The sequence below is a fragment of the Sus scrofa genome, chromosome 8, assembly GCF_054392235.1.
Source record: "Sus scrofa isolate SSC_HxYL_T2T_F1_AM1 chromosome 8, Sscrofa_HxYL_maternal_Yorkshire_Landrace_v2.0, whole genome shotgun sequence".
In the NCBI taxonomy this organism is placed as follows: domain Eukaryota; kingdom Metazoa; phylum Chordata; class Mammalia; order Artiodactyla; family Suidae; genus Sus; species Sus scrofa.
This window is the reverse complement of record NC_139390.1, coordinates 37,403,427-37,416,789: the sequence shown is the minus strand read 5'-3', so window position 1 is coordinate 37,416,789 and position 13,363 is coordinate 37,403,427. Positions and strand designations below refer to the sequence as shown.

At 41.2% G+C, this 13,363-nt stretch overlaps 1 protein-coding gene across 21 annotated transcripts in view; it reads right to left on the bottom strand.

The window, feature by feature from the left end:
- Positions 1 to 13,363, bottom strand: part of ATP10D (ATPase phospholipid transporting 10D (putative)) — a 122,742-nt gene that overhangs the window by 36,651 nt on the left and 72,728 nt on the right. For 20 of the 21 annotated variants that reach the window (XM_084971956.1, XM_084971963.1, XM_021100569.2 and 17 more), the window contains 4 exons: positions 8,380 to 8,568; positions 5,084 to 5,693; positions 3,644 to 3,750; positions 743 to 869 (listed from right to left, as the gene is read on the bottom strand). In XM_084971956.1, coding sequence (XP_084828082.1) covers positions 743 to 869; positions 3,644 to 3,750; positions 5,084 to 5,693; positions 8,380 to 8,568 — 1,033 coding nt within the window. Of the gene's footprint in view, positions 1 to 742; positions 870 to 3,643; positions 3,751 to 5,083; positions 6,308 to 6,761; positions 7,796 to 8,379; positions 8,569 to 13,363 lie in introns of those variants that run through there. The other variant, XM_084971968.1, reaches the window with a different exon arrangement.

Genomic DNA, 13,363 nt, shown 5'->3' with positions numbered 1-13,363 from the left:
GCTCAATCTGAGACAAGAAGTGTCAGTTGTGCAACTTCTAGTTGAAACCAGGATGTGAGAGAGAAATAAATTTCCTTAGTCTAGTTGCAGGCAGAGAATAAAGAATATGAGTCTAGAGGAAAGTAGTTCTGAGCTTCCTCTTAGCTTTGCCAGTACCTGGCCTGTGACTCTGAACAAGTCATTAAACTGCTCTCTGCTCCACGTTTCTCCAAAATACAATAGAGATTTATTATATGGATTCAAAAAGACAGCATACATTAAATACTTTATCCAATGCCTTGCAAGAAACTACCTTTCTTCTCTTGAACCAGGGTATTTACTTCACTTTGTACTCTATGTTAAGTATTAAATTTTTATTACTATTATTATTTTGGCTTTTGAGAGCAACTTGATGTGGAATCTCAGTTCCCAGACCAGGAACTGAACCTGGGGTGCAGTGGTGAAAGGGCCAAATCCTAATCACTAGACCACCAGGGAACTCCCAAGCATTCAAGTTTTAAACGATCATCTTTCAGATGACCACTCTGACCCCACCACACATGAAGTCTAGCTCACTAGAGTGGACAATGGAATGGAAAGGATTGGAAGCTGGGTAGAAATCAAACTGGACAGGGTGGGTAGAACCACACACAGCTATTAGATCGAAGTGAGCGAAAAAAGGCACTGGTGAGTAACTGATTTAGAGACACTGAGTTTCATTTTGAAAATTCTCCATTCAGACAATACAGCATAGTCTACTTACCAAGTAAAGTTAGTTTGTTCTCCAATCTCATGGCCGATTCAAGGAGTAATTCTTCCTTGTTGTCAATGCTGGTTTCAGCTAAAAAATGACTTCTCAGCCACTCTGCATATTCTGTGTCACTCATGACCTATGGAGGAAGAAAAGAGCTATGAGGCTAGGCTGTATGATGATCCTGTAAAGACCAACCCGGGAAAAATGTCAAGCCATGAACTTGCTTTAGGTATTCCTCTCTCTGGGTACATCCAGGCCAGGTCCCTATCCTTATACCACTTGGTGACAAACTTCACCGGCTCTATAATCAGACCAGAGTCATGCTGATGAGGGATGGACCCTGGAGACTAGCATCTCTGGTTAATTCTAAGCACCACATGTGATGCAAGTGGGTTGATCTATTTAATTAAAGCAGGGAGTATGCAGTTGGGAAAAGTCTCCAATTCAGAGTTAAATTCAGGGAGATTCTAATAGTGTAGTTGAGAAAATGGTGTCAGGACTATTCACTATATTATATAGCTAGCAACACCTTTGATTTCTTTTAACAGCTGGTTTATGGGATTAGTTATTTGCAAAGGTTAAAAGAAAGAGGAGGCCTCCCACTGTACAACACAAGGAAGTATATCCAATCACTTGTGATAGAACATGATGAAGACAGCATGAGAAAAAAATACATATATATATGACTATATATATGACTGGGTTACTTAGCATGAGAAAAAAATACATATATATATATATATATGACTATATATATGTATGACTGGGTTACTTTGCTGTATGGCAGAAATCAACACATTGTAAATCAACTATAATTTCAAAAAAAAAATTTTTTTGGTCTTTTTGCCATTTCTTGGGCCGCTCCCGCGGCATATGGAGGTTCCCAGGCTAGGGGTCCAATCGGAGCTGTAGCTGCCAGCTTACACCAGAGCCACAGCAACGCGGGATCTGAGCCGAGTCTGCAACCTAAACCACAGAGCTCACGGCAATGCCGGATCATCAACCCACTGAGCAAGGGCAGGGATCGAACCCACAACCTCATGGTTCCTACTCAGATTCGTTAACCACTGCACCATGATGGGAACTCCTCAAAAAAATTTTTTTAAAAAAGAAAGAGGCGGCCGTATGGGTGAAGCAAGAAAGTCCTGTTCCAAACAAAAAATGAAGTGGAATTCCTAGAGGAGGCACCAATGATACATTTTCCCTTTGTCTTCAGGTTGCCCTAGAGGAAGAGATCTCCATTCAGTTTTTATAAAGCAGCATGGAGTGGAGGACATGAGGCAACCTCTCTATCTACTCATTCTTGCCCATAAGGTAATTTGATTTGGGAGAGTCTCCTATCTGTTGGGCTACATTTTTATCAGTGGAAGATCACTCTACCAAAAAGGCAGAAGGTTCTGTTTTGATCCTGAATTCATCATTCTTCCTCCAACTGTGTGTGAGGCAGGCTTTGATGCTTCCTGTCACTGATTGAGTAAGAGCCTTAGAGTGGACAATAGGCTCCACTTTACCTAAGGCAGTTCCCAAGAGCTAGTATTTGGTGAGAAATGAAAGACCCCGATGTTGGTCTCCAGCCCTAGCTACAGCCTCCAATTCAGGCCCCCCAGGAGCTCCATGGTTTGGCAATTACTAGACAGCCATTAAGCACTGATGCTTTGATCTACATGTTCCCGTCTTCTCTATTAGCTACAGCCCAGGATGAAGGAGGGAAAATGAATACTTTGGCTTCCAGCACTGCAAAAATTAGCTACAGGACTCAGAGCCAGGGAGGGAGAAGACGACAGAAAGGGGTGTTGGGGAGGGGGAGGTAGTTACAGAGAAGTGGGGAGAGAGCTGGCAGGGGTGGTCTCTTCGGTTCTTCTCCAGTTTTTCCCCTGTGGGCTGACTGTTCTTTGTTGCTTGTCCTTCAGCGTTCATCAAAGCTCTGTCCTATCTTTACAACTAACTGCCGTCCCTCCTCCCATAAACTCCTCCTTCCCTTGCATGAGCTCTTACTAGATGCTCCTTCTCCACCTCTGTAGATGTCTCCAACTTCTGCCACAGCTCCACTCTCAAACAGTGAGCTAGTTGGGTCTGCACTGATGGAAGAAACATGGTCCATAAGTGCAGCTGGGGATGTGGTTGTGGCCATGGCTGTAGGGAAGGGCCTGGGGATGTCCTGGCTTATCAATGAGGGAGGGTAACTTAAGGATGTGAGGCCTTGCAGAGCTTCATTACAGCTGAGCAGCCTGATATGGTCAATATTAAGCCATAAAACTGACCACCAAACACGTGACCAATTCACTCCTGTGCCCTCACAGGGGTGGTTCTGGTATCTGTCTGTTCTCCCATCCCTCAAATTACTTCTTAGAGCTCTCTCTTCTTTGTTATTACCTCCATTTTTATTTAGGAAGAAAACACTATGTTCCAGAATTATTCTCAATAGAAAATAATCAATACTGAGATAATATTTAGTAAATTTACCTGGATGTGCAGATAGAGACTTAGGAGCATATCAGGAAAAAAATATCAAGAACTTATATAAGGGGACAATGGAAGACCAGTCTCTGGCCTCACTCTTTTCAAAGCACATTTAATGCTGCAAGACAGGAGAGTAACACTTACAAGGTTCTCAAAGAAAGAAAGGAGGATCCAGGGATTTTTACACCCAGCCCAACTATAGTTTCTACACAAAAGCACTTAGCTATATTAAAACATGTGAGAACTCAGAGAATATAACTTTTAGGCACCTTTCTGGAACAAACTCCAACCAACTAATGTATAAGGAATAAAGAAGCTCTATAAAAAGAGAGCTACTGGCCCAATGCCTTTTCCTGATGCCTGGATGGTGTTTAATACATGCTAGTTTTCATTAAATGAGAGTCAAACATGGGAAGGAATGAAGCCAGTGGGTGAACTAAGCAGCCTCACCTTCTTTGCGATACACAGAGTACGCAGGCCTTGTTTGGCATAGTCGTCCAAGTGCTTCTGGGTTTTCTCCCTTATCATCATCTGTTGTTTCTCCAGACTTGGTCCATCTGAAATAATTCACAAACACAAGTGTTCCCCACCAGTCTGCCCAATTAAATCTCAACAAACAAATGGCCTTGTAGTTTTGAATCCCAAATGTGCATTTATAAAAGGGACCCCTGGGAGTTCCTGTTGTGGTTCAGCAGGTCAAGGAATTAACATTGGTTCTGTGAGGATGCAGGTTCAGTCCCCGGCCTCACTCAGTGGATTAAGGATCTGGTGTTGCCACGAGCTGCAGCATAGGTTGCAGACATGGCTCAGATCTGGCATGGCTGTGGCTGTGGCATAGGCTGGCAGCTGCAGCTACCATTTGACCCTTGGCCCGGGAACTTCCATATGCCATAGGTACAGCTGTAAAAAGACAATAAAAAATAATTAAAAAAAAAAAGGGCAGTGAAAATAAAAAGAATAATTATTTTAAAAATAAATAAAAGGAACCCTGGGTGGCCTAGTGGTTAAGGATTCAATGTTGTCACTGCTGTGGCTCGGGTTCTATCCCTGGCCCAGGAACTTCTGCATGCTGTGGAAATTGCCAAAAAAATAATAATAATAATAATACAAAATAACAGTGACCCTTAAGAATAAATCTTTCCCTTGTTTCTTTCTCCCTGGGAGAGAAACATACTAAGAACTTATTACAAAAACCGTTTCCGCATCAACAGTAATGACAATAACAATGATTATAATAACGCTGTCACTCATTGAGCATTTACCACTCTCTGGGCTCTGGGTGGAGGCACTGCATATACTGTATACAGTATATTATTAAAACCCTCAGGAACCAGATCTCTCACTGGCTCAGCAGTAACAAACCCAACCAGGACCCATGAGGATGTGGGCTCAATCCCTGGCCTCGCTCAATGGGTTAAAGATCTGGCATTGCTATGTAGGTCGCTGATGCAGCCCAGATCCCAGGTTGCTGTGGCTGTAGTGTAGGCTGGCAGCTGCAGTTCTGATTCAATGAACCCCATAGCCTGGGAACTTCCATGTGCCACAGGTGTGGCCCTAAAAACAAACAAACAAACAAATCCAAAAAACAAAAACAAACTCTCAGGAACCATAATCCTGACTTATTGAAGGCAAAGGCTGAGAACAGTTAGATAACATTATCAAGACACAGCTAATGTCAGCATCCAGATTTGAAACCTGGTCTGTGTAACCCCCAGATGTACATGCTTTCTCACCAAATCCCAGGCACCCTTCCCTACTTCACCAAGTGCGACTGATGCCCCAAAATCTGCTTGTTTGCCTTTAGAAGACAAGACAAACAAACCACTGAGAGTGGGCTTTTCCTCTCCGAGCCCTCCCCATCTCCTCCCTCTCAGTCCTGGATGAACCCACCTGGGGAAGCCCCAGAGAGCAGCTCCATGATGACAGAATCCGCACCCTTTGTATACACCACGACTTGGTTGGAAAGGGGGTGGCGGACCACAACCGACATCCTTTTCCTTACGGAGTCGAAGGGCAGGATGTGCAGGAGTTGAAATGTTAATGGTCCCAAAGCAGCGAAGTCCACCACCACCTGCTCTGGCGTCCGGGACTGTAACGTGCACTGGTAAGCCCGGGCGGCATACACCAGGGCTGCTTCATCCGGGCTCTCGGCCTCATAACACAGGCTGGAGGCTGAGGGCTGTCCAGGCGGGGATCCCACCTTGCCGTCCGTGATGCCCTCATCACTGCTCTGTTGCTCGGTTTCTGTGGGACAAGCCAAGCTCCCACGGCCCTGGGGGCTCTCACTCGTCTGGGAGATCTCTTCCTCTAGAGGGGAAGCAGGTTTCATGCGACTAAAGAGGGAAAGTCTGCTCACAAAGGCGTTTGGGACCCCAGAGAATGGCTCCTTCCCACTGGCAAGAGATGGCGAACTTGACCTTCGGACAGACAGCTTCTGGAACAGGTTTTTAATTTCTTCCAAAGACTTAATGGGCATTCCACTCAGAGAAGAGAGTCTGATCTAGGAAAGATAACATGGGATGGTTGCAGTATTGAGAAGAAATGAGAAGTCAAACTAGGGTAAAAAAAAATCAGATATGAAGACATGCCACTCTTATAGGACCAGCAGCCTGCTTCACACTTACATCTGCTGCAGAAAACATTCATAAAAATAAAAAGAACCATAATGAAAAGATGCGCTAATGTCTGTCGATGGCATTATGAATTTCTCCAACAGTTTAAGAAGCAATCTGACAACTGATGGTAACAGACAAAATGGTAATATTGCTCGCAGTGGGCACATTTTTTCTATTGAAATAATTTTTCAATAGAAATTTCAAAATTTCTCTAAGGAAATAACTCAAAATGTAAAAAAATAATAATCGGTATTATGTGCGTCTTAGCAATAACACTTTAAAATTACAAGCAAGGGGACTTCCTGTTGTGGTGTGGTGGAGATAAAACCAGCTGGTATCCATGAGGATGCAGTTCGATCCATGGCCTTGCTCAGTGGGTTAAGGATCCGGCACTGCCGTGAACTATGGTGTAGGTCATAGATGCAGCTCAGACCCCTTATTTCTGTGGCTGTGATGCAGGCTGGCAGCTGCAGCTCCAACTTGACCCCTAGCCTGGGAACTTCCACATGCCATGGCTGCAGTCCTAAAAAGCAAAAATAAATAAATAAAATTACAAGCAAATATGCAACAATAGAAAATTAGAAACATCTTCTTAAAATGTTTTATAATATTTAAATAAAGATCAAGTTTATAGAGATTACAGGGCAATATTGAAAAAAACTATAAAAACAGTATGAATAGTATAAAAACTAATAATAATATACGTTTGAAACACTGGAAGAAAGTAAATCAAAGATGAACAAAATGTGAGTTCCCACTGTAGCTCCGTGGGTTAAGAACCCAACATAGTCTCCATGAGGATATGAGTTCAATCCCTGGCCTCACTCAGTGGGTTAAGGATCCAGCATTGCCTCAAGATGCAGTGTAGGTCACAGATGTGGCTCAGATCTGGCATTCCCGTGACTGTGGTGTAGGCCTCAGCTGCAGCTTCAAATCAACCCTAGACTGGAAACTTCCATATGCTGCAGGTGTGGCAGTAAAAAGAAAAAAAAGAAGATGACGAAACGTTATTTTTTCCTTTCATTTTCCAGATGCTAAAAGAGGTTGTTAATATGAATTAAAAAAATGAAGTAGTATATTGAAGAATTATTAGCATCACAATGTGAATTCAAATTTCTATTTTTATAGAACTTTTTCTTGTTCATAACTTGATTTCTTCTAGATCTTCGTTCTTATCAGTGATTAAATTTAGAATTTAATACTAATTGGGGAGACCAATGAATCCTAACATTTTCTCATTTAGAAAAATTAAATTTTCTCATTTAATTCTCAAGGGAATTAAAATGTTTTCTAATAATTCTTAATTTTATGACAATCTGAGGGACTCATGCTGGTCAGTTTTCAAACTTGCTGGTAACTCAGAAATGACAAGTCAAAATTCAACCAGAGATAAGGTTTCTGTAACACACATGAATTCTAAGTAGATCTTTATTCACTGCTTTTCTATCATTACCCTGAACTAGCGTGAAGCTTAGGACCTGACATGCCTATTGAGATTTTTTCAGGCCATTGAATATTATGTTTTGGGGGGATAAGGTAACAACATTTCTTAAGCAGAAAACACCAAAAGTTGTCTGCATTGGAAACAGATATGTATGAAACAGTGTTTTATGGGGAGAAAAACAGAACATTCAGTGATTTATCCTCTAACTACATAATCAGTTTTCAAAGAGCACATTTCTAGTCAAAATCTTACAAAAATATAGTTTCTGATCAAATGGGAGCTTAATGGGAAGTAAATTATTTTTTGTTAAAATCGACCACTTCTGAAGTTGCCAAATGATCTAATGAAAAATTAAAATTTAATTGGGTTGTGCTGCAAATCGAATTTTAAGTGGATGTGTGCAAAAGGAGAGATAGTTATACTCAAGGAAGATAGCACAGCAAGTGGTCAATCACTGATCTCAAAAACAGCTTTTTCCTTGTAATTGAAAATGAATTGTCCATGAATTCTAAGCTGCAAAGAGACTTTAAAAATCCAGCTTATATGTGAGCTGCAGAACTTCAGTATATTATAGATGTACTGAATTTGAGAGTGATTGAGTTTACATTTAACCCAAGTGGTATGTGAAAAGGTACATTATCATTAAACATGATAACGAATCCAATAGGTTTTGCTTGATGTAGGGCATGCACTGGTGGTCTCAGAAGTCTCACAGACAGCTTTAATTTGGTAAGGAAATAAGCAAAATGAATAGAGTCACGTTTCCTAAGAACTGCTCTCCTCAGCTATCCTTTTAGGGGCAAAACAGTATAGTAGCACCAAGCCATACTTCTGGGGTTCAATCCTACCTCCCCCACAAACTAGTCCTGTGACCCTGGGGAAGTTACTTAAGCTTATCTGTAAAATGGGGAATAGCAGGGTTTTAGTACCTAACTCATGGGGCTGTTGAGAGGGATTCAATATAGTAATACCTGTAAATCACTTAGAATATCCTAAACTGAGACTACAGATTAAGTGATGTACAAATGTGAGCTGCTACAATTATTAATTACTATTCAAAGAACAAGTATGTTTAAGCTCAAAGTTCTCTTCCAGAAGGTAATCTTTGCTTGCATTAGGGACCTTACCTTTTGCCGTGGTTGGTTAGGAGCAGAAACCACCACTGTGTTGCAAATTGCCAACGCAATAAAGAAGTCGATGATGTACAGAGTCTCGAGTGGCGGATCTGGGACAGCATCATCCAGTGGAGTAAAGAGCTGAGGAGTAATCTGACTACACTTGTCCCAAAGCCTGGTATCTGGTACCACATCTGTTTCCTGAAGATCCAGTAAGACAAAGGAGTGTTACATTAAGTACCTAAAAACAAGAGTTTTTATTTACATGGAAAAGTAGCTTTTCTAACTGGAATCTGTGAAGCATGAGGCAGTAAACATTATTCGTCTAAAAAAGACTTAATGTACATGGTGCTATGGGAGGTGAATAGGGAAATAAGACAAAAAATTAAATGGAAAATCCAGACTGCATAATATTAGTGGAGACTTACCTTGACTATTATCTTAAACCAAGCAAGAGAGAGGAACAATGCCTTTCACCAAAATCTAGTTGAATGGCTGTTTTCTTATTTTGAAATACACGGTGCAAAGCTCTATTTTATTGTGTCTAGGATTCTACCTTGGGCATAGGTTCATCCAACAGCGACTGATGAAGAGCAAACTTTTTTTAAATGAAGTGTTATCCATACCATGCTATTTTAACCAAATACTTTATGGCTCAAGTCACTACTATTGTTAAAAACCAGACCTCCATTGTCCATGACAGAAGATAATATAAGAAAGGGAATGTAGATGTATGTATGACTGGGTCATTTTGCTGTACAGCAGATATTGGCACAACATTCTAAATCCACGATACTTTAAAAAATTCAACACAAAAAAAATAAAATAAAATCTCTTCCAAGAAAATAAAAATTACTATAAGCAGGCTAACAGGACTTCTGCATTTCCTAGTCATATTCTACAAGACGCTAATATCCAAGGGTTCCTCTAGGATTTTTCATCATCAAAGATATTTGACAATGATGCCCTATGTCCTTCTCTTTTATCTAATTTCTTTTACAAGTTGGTTTTAAGAAGTTTGTTTATTGGGGGAAAAAACTTCATCTTGTGTAACACAATACTTCTCATGCTCCTTGAGAAGCAGAGGTTTAAAAGAGAGAATGTTGTAGCAGAAATCTGTTTCTCATCCTGTAACAGGTAGTCAACTGCTTTAGAAATGTTTCAGACAAGTCAAAAGGACCACCTCTCCTGAATCAAGTTTTCACAAAAGTGCCCTTGTATTGTCGAGGAGTCTTGGCTGCTGGCAAGAAAAGCCAGGAGAGGGGATTAAAAGAACAGAATGAAACGCAGAGATGTGTGATATTAGACTCAGAATGACTGTGGCTCATAGTTCATGCTTAGGAGTTTGGTGAGGTTTCACACAGGCACAATAAGAAAAGAGCAGAGGCTGGAAATTATTTGGGTTGGGGTTCAGGTCCTAGACCCACTGCCTACATCCTGGAGGCCTCAGGCAGCTTACCTATTAACCCTTTGAGCTTTGTTTTCCTCTTCTGAAAAATGGTAAAAAGTGCACCTACCTCATAGGGTGGCCATATAAATAAAGTAAATGGGACAACAAGTGAGATGTGATCAGCACAGCAGAAACCCAAATAATGTAATGTTCCTTTTCCTTCTTGAATTATACACTCATCTTCAGGCAGGTTTCCTGGACCACAATGGCTTTCAAAGGTCCCAGATTTCTCCTGTCACAGAGCATCCTTAAATTTCCATCTCAATGCATCTGCCTCTACTGTTCTGGGATATTTGACTTAGCAAAAATGGAATATTATTGAATCTTTTTTTTTTTTTTGGCTTTTTTTTTTTTTTTTAAAGGTCGCACCTGCAGCACATGGAGGTTCCCTGGCTAGGGGTCAGATCAGAGCTACAGCTGCTGGCCTATGCCACAACCACAGCCACATCAGATCCGAGCCATGTCTGTAACCCACACCACAGCTCATGGCAATGCCAGATCCTCAACCCACTGAGAGAGGCCAGGGATCGAACCCGCAACCTCACGGTTCCTAATCGGATTCGTTTCCACTGCGCCACGATGGGAACTCCTGAATCGTATTGAATCTTAATACACTTAATTGAATCTTAGTGGATCTGACAGCCGTTCATTAATAAGTTGGCGATGTTTCCTGCAGTAACACTGAGCTGGTGCCTGTACTGGGTCTTCAGCAGCTCGGAGAACCACCCCTTCCTTGAGGACATCCTTGCCCAAGTCAGAAGAGAGTGGCAACGTCTGAGACTTCTTTCTCACTTGACATTTGCGAATCTTGCTGAGAGATGCCAGAGGCAGCCCTCTTGAAGCGTTTATACATGTTAAGCAAATCCCCAAAGAGTTCCCTACTGCAATAAGTTTAAGAAATGTTTAAATAGGTCTATTGTAGCTCTTCTCATAGCCTTGAATGGGTACCAGGAAGCAGCTGCTAGTAGGCACAGGTTTCCCCAGGGCCATTTTTTATAAGAAAACTTCATTCTTCGGAACATGATTAGGACTGAGGTAGAGACCTTAAGAGTGATTTCATTGTGCCATTGGTCTCCGCATTGAAGAATAACTGGCTTCAGAACATAAGGACTCTACTTCATTTCGAAGTTAATTTAAGACTAATGAAAGGTTTGTAACTTTCACTATTGACATTAAGTCAATCTAATATGTCATTTGGGGAATTTAAGAACCTGTGCTGTGACCATTGAGAAGAAAAGCAGATACTGTTACTGACCAAAGCTGGGGCTCTGGTCAGCAAAACTGTGTATATAAAAAGTATTGTCAAAATAAATGTGAGGAACTCAGGACCAACAAGACCCTAAAAGCATCATAAAATAATATCTAAAAGAGCAGCCCAGGAGTTACCACTGTGGTTTAGCAGTAATGAATCCATGAGGTTTAGGGTTCGATCTCTGGCCCTGCTCAGTGGGTCAAGGATCCGGTGTTGCTGTGAGTGATGGTGTAGGTCGCAGATCCGGCTTGTATTCCTGGATCCCTCGTTACTGTGTCTATGGCATAGGCTGGCAGCTTCAGCTCTGATCCAACCCCTAGCCTGGGAACTTCCATATGCCATGGGTTCAGTCCTAAAAAGAAAAAAAGGCAGGCAGGCAGGTAGGCAGGCCGAGAAGAAGATTGAAGATCCATGTCAAAACGAAGTGGCAGGAATGGAATATTCTTCCACTTCAGTTAGTATCTCTAAAATAAGTTAATCCCTAGTGACTAAGACATTTAGATGATGAAATGAAGAGAAAGTATAGTGTTATCACATGCAATTCTTTTTTTTTTTTTTTTTTTTTTTGCCTTTCTAGGGCCGCTCCCGTGGCATATGGAGGCTCCCAGGCTAGGGGTCTAATCGGTGCCATAGCCACCAGCCTATGCCAGAGCCACAGCAACGCCAGATTCTTAACCCAGTGAGCGAGGCTAGGGATCAAACCCGCAACCTCATGGTTCCTAGTCGGATTCGTTAACCACTGAGCCATGACGGGAACTCCTCACATGCAATTCTTATCATAGACTGTATTACAAGTGTTTTTCCTAAGATCCAAATCTTTCTCAAGGAGACCTTGTACTACGAAAATAACTTGCTTTTTTCTGTGGTGGACAGCTCCTGGCTTCTCTGAACAGCTATTAGGAACCAGGAACCAGGTCCACACGATCCTGATTTAAATGATTCCATGAAGGTGCACTCCTCTCCCCACAGAGAGGGTAAATTCCTTTAAAGACTGCATCTTACATATTTTTTTTTTAAATTGAAGAATAGTTGGTTTACAATGTTCTAGGTGTACAGTAAAGTGATTCAATTATACACATCCTATTCCACTATAGGTTATTACAAGATATTGAATATTGTTCCCTGTGCTATACAGTAGGTCCTTGCTGTTTATTTTATATATAATACTGTATCTTTTAATCCCAAATTCCTAATTTATCCCTCCTCCCTGTTCCCTTTGGTAAGCGTAAGTTTGTTTTCTATGTCTGTGAGTCTATTTCTGTTTTGTAAATAAGCTCATCTGAATCATTCTTTCAGATTCCACATGTAAATGAAATCATATGGTATTCATCTTTGTCTCCTTACTTCACTTAATAGGATAATCTCTAGGCCCATCCATGTTGCTGCAGATGGCTTTATTTCATTCATTTTTATGCCCGAGCATACCTTATAAATCCTTAACTCAGTACCTGGCACATGGAGAAGTCATAAGAGTTTACAGTTGCGCATTACTATGGAACACTTGCTGGTTTTATATTTCCTAAGCAAAGCAGTGGAGAAACAAATTAAAAAGATATTACTCTTTAGAAAACAAATACATAAACCCCCTACCACCACCACCAACTTGGCCTCAAACAGACATTTTTAAAAATTTTCTATTGTAGTTGATTTACAATGTTCTGTCAATTTCTGCTCTATAGCAAAGTGACCCTGTTATACATATATATACACATTCTTTTTCTCACGTTATCCTACATCATGTTCCATCACTCGTGATTAGATACAGTTCCCGGTGGGTGCTACACAGCAAATGCTTATCCACTCCAAATGCTATAGTTTGCATCTACTAAGCCCAGACTCCCAGTCCATCCCCTTCCCTTCACCTCCCCCTCAGCAAAATAAGTCTGTTCTCCATGTCTGTGAGTCTGTTTCTTTTCTAGAGATATATTCCTTTGTGCCATATATTAGAGTCCAGATATAAACAGAAGGGCATTTTTTTTTAAGTGTGGCAAAAACATATACCCCAATTAGATAATACAGGGCATGATGTGGACAGCTTCCCATAACTAAATTAAGCTTCATCTGTTTCATGCTGAGACTCCAACATCCTTGTCCTCATCTTAGATACCATCTGGCTACTTGAAATTTTAGATTTGCCCCTGTGATTCATGATGTGCCTTCCTACCAGGTTGCAGATTTCACATTCCTCCTTCCTTCCTTCCTCTCCCCCTCCCTTTTCTTAGTTTTTTTTTTTGCTTGCCCCCTATATGAATCCACATTAAATAAGCAAACACTTCTCTTGGCAAATAAGCCAA